Source organism: Diaphorina citri, unplaced genomic scaffold (assembly GCF_000475195.1).
Source record: "Diaphorina citri unplaced genomic scaffold, Diaci psyllid genome assembly version 1.1 scaffold598, whole genome shotgun sequence".
Classification (NCBI taxonomy): domain Eukaryota; kingdom Metazoa; phylum Arthropoda; class Insecta; order Hemiptera; family Psyllidae; genus Diaphorina; species Diaphorina citri.
Genome location: NW_007378032.1, coordinates 13,908 through 20,440, shown reverse-complemented (window position 1 = coordinate 20,440; position 6,533 = coordinate 13,908). Strand labels below are relative to the sequence as shown.

The 6,533-nt window shown below is 36.9% G+C and overlaps 1 protein-coding gene across 1 annotated transcript in view; it reads left to right on the top strand.

Annotated features, from left to right (window-relative positions):
* Positions 1-6,088, top strand: part of LOC103510419 (protein dispatched-like) — a gene marked incomplete at its 3' end in the record, with an annotated part of 18,395 nt that extends 12,307 nt beyond the window's left edge. The window contains 3 exon segments of the mRNA XM_026824465.1: positions 1,479-1,712; positions 3,957-4,155; positions 5,734-6,088. Coding sequence (XP_026680266.1) covers positions 1,479-1,712; positions 3,957-4,155; positions 5,734-6,088 — 788 coding nt within the window.
* Positions 6,089-6,533: the final 445 nt, after the last annotated feature.

The window sequence follows — 6,533 nt, the reverse complement described above, 5'->3', positions numbered from 1 at the left end:
TATTGTAGGTAATCTCCTTCAGGACAGCCACATTACTATCACCTCACGTGAGCTCAAGTAACGTGACGTAATGTTAGTGTGTTCCTGCCTTTAGTGTCACAGTTTTTGGTGGATTGTAAGATTTTCCAAATATCTCATTTTATCCACGCACCGAGTGTTTACCTACAGTACGATCACCGATCTTTATAACCATTTTTAGCCCGTCCTTCCTTTATTATTACGATAGTAATAAAAAAAAAGGTATTGTGAACGGGCTATTGTATTCGCTTCGGTATCGTCTTTGTGTGTGTCTGTCTGTCTGTTCCCATAGAAGGACTTGTCCAAACCTGGTCGACCTATATATCAAATTAAAGGTCTTTTTATCAGGAACACGAAAATGGTGGTGCAAATTTTGTCCTAAAAACCATAAAGCCAAAAAACCGAGAAAACTGGTTTTTGGGGGATTTTTTTCACATTTTCTCACACAAATGAGCTCTGATCTTGAAATTTGTCGCGACGACCTATGAACTCAAAGCGAGAAAGTTTTAGATAACACTTCAGTCGTTATTTTAAGACCGGTTTTAGCGTCACCTATGTTAAGTTACGCCGAGCAAGGTCAATAAATGGATGGGTGACTTAAAAGGAATAAAGAGAGAACGGACTCTAGTCTTGATTTTAAATCATTAGGTGCATTTTATTTAACATTTAACCGCTATCCTCAGCGCGGTTCATTCAAGGTCACTACCTCCCCTCACATGGAAGTGTGTTTATGACGTGAGGGGCGTTAACCACTTTTAGGTTTACGTTTCCCCTCTTGCCATACTAAACAAAGCTCTCGAGTCTCGACTGCGGTTAAGAGTCGCCATTTTTTTCGGTTTAGAGACGCCGTTTTTTTTCTCGGTTTAGAGACGCCATTTTTTTTCTCGGTTTAGAGACGCCATTTTTAGTCCGTCCTTCCTTTATTATTACTAATAATAAAAGGTATAGTGGACGGACTATTGTATTCGCTTCGGTGTCTGTCTGTCTGTCCCCATAGAAGGACTTATCCAAACCTGGTCGACCTATATATCAAATTAAAGGGGTTTTTACCAGGAACACGAAAATGGTGGTGCAAATTTTGTCCAGAAAACCATAAAGCCAAAAAACCAAAAAAAAAAACTGGTTTTTGGGGGAACTTTTTTTTTTTGAGAAAAAAAAAAATAATAAAACGAAAACAGCAAAAAAAAAGTTACAGCAAGAAAGTGCTAATTAACTAAATGTTGATGAATAGAGATACTGAAAGAGGAACCAAATTTTCGACCTCGAAAAAATAAATAAATCCATCGTGGTTAAGAAAATACACAAAAACCAAATCTGTCCACTTTTCGGCCACCTACTTGACCTAGGAGGTGCTGCAAAAAACGTTAACTTATCATAAAATAAAGTTTGACCACACCGTCTGTTTCACATTAAACATTTTATTATTTGACTGGTTGGATTATTATTTTTTAAATTTCCAGGATTGAAAGAAATCCTATTTGATGATTTGCTACTTCATGATACCTGGTTGATAGCAGCTGGATCTGGTTCTATCATTATGTTTATCTACCTATACACATCATCTATGTTTCTGACTGGCATTATCATTCTCACCATATCTCAGTCTCTGGGAGTTTCATATTTTTTTTACACCTGTGTGTTCAATATTCGATTCTTCCCCTTCATGAACATCCTTGCTATCATTGTGGCTCTGGGTAAGTGGTGATAATTGATACTAATAATTAATAGTAATTTGTTTCGGACAGTATACAGGGCGTCCACTCTCCACCAATGTGTGACCTACGCCAATTGCTCCAAATTTGTTGGAGTTTTCGACCGATAAAAAAAAAAAAAAAAAACACGTAGGTTTGTAAAATTCTTTGATTTTTGCAAAGAATTTTTTAGTTATACATATTGAAATTTGCAAACAATTTCGAGGAATTTTCGAACTCGGTACGAACTTTGGAATTTCGAATGAGAAGCCCCATATTATTATTCTACGTAGAATTTCATATACAATCGACTATTCATTATTTTTTTTTTTTTGCAATTCGCGATTTCGCGAACATCCCAACTAACTGAAATGTACCTGTGTAACATATCATTTTGCGGTACTTTCCTTTCTAAATCATGTGGTAACATCAGTTTTTGGATTGGGGCCATTTTCGCGAATTTACAAAGTTCGCAAAACGACAAAGTGATTGGAATATACCTAAGACACACAATTTCTGAGTGTTTTGCCTCCTAAATCATGTGGTTATATCACCTTTTGAATCAAGACTATTTTTCGAAAAATTTGGAAAGTTCACGAATTCGCGAAAATTGGTCTCAATCTAAAAAATGATGTTATCACACAATTTAGGAAGGAAAAGCACAGTAAAATGACAAACGGTACATTTATATAACTTTGTCGATTTACGAACTTTGCAAATTTCGCGAATTCGCGAAAAATGGTCTCGATTCAAAAACTGTTACCACATGATTTAGGAAAGCAAAACATCTCGAAATGATATAGTAAGTTGGGATGTTCGCGATATTTCTCGGAATCGTGAATTGCAAAAAAATGAATGAATTGATTGTACATGAAATTTTACGTATGTGAGGAAGCAAGCAAGCTCATTATTGAGCTCTCGAATTGTGTCAGCCATTTCCGTCGGTAGACAGTGAATGTAGATTTGGATATTATTCTACTCAGAGTGTGAAGAGAGTAATATACTCTCTTCCTCACCTCATTCACATGAAACTCCCATGATAGCTTATTGTCAATATATACCTCTACATTTCTAGCATTAGTGACTAGAGGTATAGATACACCATCTAAAATAATGGGGGTAGAAGTACTACACAATTTGATAACCCTATTTCTGTGAAGTTATTAGGTTTCTTTGTTGACCCCCATTTGAAATGGCACGCCCATATAGGGACTGTTAAGCTAACGGGCTGTTTGAGGCTGGAAAGAAGGTTGGTGAAATCCACCAGTAGAATAATATGCAATTTGGACTGTTAAGCTAACGGGCTGTTTGAGGCTGGAAAGAAGGTTGGTGAAATCCACCAGTAGAATAATATGCAATTTAAAAAAAAAAAAAATCTGGTGTGAACATCACACGACTTTCCCTATCCTAATAAATGATGCTTCTTTGAGTGTTCTTTTACTTTAACTTTTACAATATCTCCAACCGTTTAGTCGGTATAGCTGAAACCGCTAAAAAACGGTTGAAAACCGCCAAAAAGCTGTCAAAATACCGCCAACCGCAGCACCTATCTCAACCAAACGCATCCTTGTCACATTTGACAGCTACATACCAAATTTCAAGTCTCTAGCTCTTACCGTTCTCGAGATATTTTGTTGACAGATAGATCAATGGCTGAAACTTTGGATTTAGGCTCTAGGGACATCAAAGCGTGTTTTGGCACTAAAAACTGAGCATCGAAAATTTGACCTGATTACATTTCTTTCCTTCCTATAGGATGAAGGAAAGTAAAAAAGGGGGGTTCTTATTTGAAATTTTAAAGTTGGTACCGAGTTCGAAGATTTCGCGAAATTGTTTGCAAATTTCAATATTGCCAAACAGTTCTTTGCAGAGAATTACGTGTGTTTTTTTTTTACTTCACTTATCCTATCCTATAGGGCGGAAAGTAATGTAATCGGGTCAAATTTTTGATGGTCAAATTTTTGATGACGTGTTTTGACACTGAAAACAGTGTCAAAACACGTTTTTAGTCCCTTGAGCCTAAATCCAAAGTTTCAGTCATTGGTTCGTGTGTGTGTGTGTCTGTCTGTGATCAAAATATCTCGAGAACGGTAAGTGTGGTGGCATTAAAAACCTGGTTCGACTCCCAGGAAGTGGAACTTTTTGGATAAAAATGGCCATATCTCGAGAAATTCATAAAGAATCCATATTTTTTACTACATTTTTGAATTTTTAGCATGGCTCAGAAGTCCTACCCTCTTATTGCAGGTATTGGCTCAGATGACGCATTTATCGTATTAAACACCTGGTATAACATAAGCAAAGAAGCAAGTAATACATCCTCTATAGACATCTACCATGATGTTTTGAAACATGCGTCTATTGCTATATTTGTAACCTGTGTAACAACTGTAGCAGCTTTCCTCACATCTATTGATAGCAAAATAACCGCTGTCGCTTGCTTCAGGTATGTCGTATTAATTAATTTTAAAGGTGTTATCAGAATAAAAAGTTAAAAAAAAGGGAAAAAAAAAAAAAGGGGTTTTTTTTTTTTTTTTTTTTTTTTTTTTTTTTTTCACGATTGTAAAATCTATATGACTGGAAAGATCACTCGAAAGTCCATTATTAGGGTCATTAACACGTACGGATAAAATGGACGGATCTAGACTGTACAGTCCAAATCTTACGGATTTGTGTGTGTAAATGGGTGATTCTTTTAAACTGGTGCAAAAACACAGGTCAAAAAATGGCAGGGGATGAATTTTAACTAATATTCATGGGAGGAAACCAGTTCGGTCCCAAAACCGTTTTTTGCTACTAGTTGGGTCCCGAATTTGCGAAGGTCAGTGACCAGTTGGGTCTCGGGTTTGAGAGGGTCTAAGTGTGTTGTTGGTGGTGTTGTTGTTGTTGGTGTTGTTGTTGTTGGTGTTGTTGTTGTTGGTGTTGTTGTTGTTGGTGTTGTTGTTGTTGTTCTTGTTGTTATTATTATTAATAATAATATCATCACCATCATCATCATCATCTTTTTTTTTTTCAGGAGGAAGATATTCACAATACAAAAAAGCTACTACAGACCTGTGCATCTGACTTTGCGAAAACGAAAAACGAATATCATGATTGTGAAATGGAATATCTCTCCCCTTGTCAGCAAAATTGTACGGTTTATAACATTCTTCATTTTATCACCGAGAAAACGTATCTATTCCCTCCCAAAAATGACCCTCAATTAAGAAATGCTATCGTCTTCTTACCTCTAGCTAAAAGTTCTGCATTGTTGGATTATTATAAAACCATCGTGTCGGGAAAATTGGAAAAGGATCATGTTAGAATAACTGCTATGGATTTTGGTAAACTGATTCTTCTCTTTCTCTCAAATTTTCGATGGTCAGTTTTTAGTGCCAAAACACGTTTTGAGGTCCCTAGAGCCTAAATACAAAGTTTCAGCCATTGGTCCGCGTGTGTGTCTGTCTGTCCTTCTGTCTGTAAACAAAATATCTCGAGAACGGTAAGAGCTAGGGACTTGAAATTTGGCATGCAGCTGTCAAATGTGACAAGGATGCAACACGAAACTTTTGGTCAAGATCGGTGCAACGGTTGGCGGCATTTTACCGCTTTTTGGCGGTTTTAGGTGTAATTCAATAATATCTCGGGAACGGTGATTTGAAATTTGGTATGTAGTTCATAAATGTGATAAGGATGCGTTTGGTTGAGATAGGTGCTGCGGTTGGCGGTATTTGACAGCTTTTTGGCGGTTTTCAACCGTATTTTAGCGGTTTCAGCTATACCGACATTACCGACTAAACGGTTAGAGATATTGTAAAAGTTACAATAGATGAACACCCAAATAAGCATCATTAAATGGGATAAGGAAACTCCTGTGATGTTCACACCAGATTTTTTTTTTTTTTTTTCAATCCATCACAAGCACAATGTTCTTAGAGCTGAATCCTCCTCGTCTAAAAATTTAGCGTGATAGCCTTTATTTTGTTTTACAAATAAAGGATTCGTGTGATATTTACGCCTTTTTTTTCTCTTATGTTTTCAGCATATTTGCCAGCACTACAGTTGTAGTAAATTTCTTTCTCATTGTGTTAATGTTACCCTCCGCCATTATCCTATCAGAAAGAATGAGCACAATCGCGATGTTTAACTTGGAAAGCCTTCTCTCTGTATACGTGGACCATTTTATATCAGCATTTACTAACGCTGTGTTTAGGTTGAAATATTTCTGGCTAGTTATATTGTCAGTGATAACTGCTATCAGTGCTGTCATAGTTCTGTATAACCCCACATTAAAACTCCCAGATACAGCTGAGTTTCAACTATTCACAAATGAACATTTGTTTGAGCAGTATGATTTCAAATACAAAAATATGTTCTTCTTTGAAAGTTTTGAAATGGTGAGTAGAGGTGCATGTTTAAATTTAAACGTAAGTCCTAGGACAAAAAAAAAAAATCCAATTATACATACCCTTGACTTCGATGTACATACCTACCTAATTATCTTTGTTTCATATCCTGTTAACATAGTCTCGGACTCTGTAGCTTTGTATTAGGTTCTGAGGTCCACTGCATGCGTGGCCTAGGTATCTAGGCGCACGGTAGTGCGCCAGGCCAAGTTCCGGCCTGAGCACGCCAGTGTGTATATTAATTTCAACGCATTTTTACCCCTGTCATAACTCCTTCAATTTTCAATGTAATGTCACGAAATTTGGACCATATGTCGCAAATACAGTCGAACCTGTCTAAGTGGGAATCCAGGGGACCGACAATTTTTCCCACTTATCCAGGTTTCCCAGTTAAAAAGTGTCCTACTTAGAGAGGTTGCCATGAAGGGGCCACGAT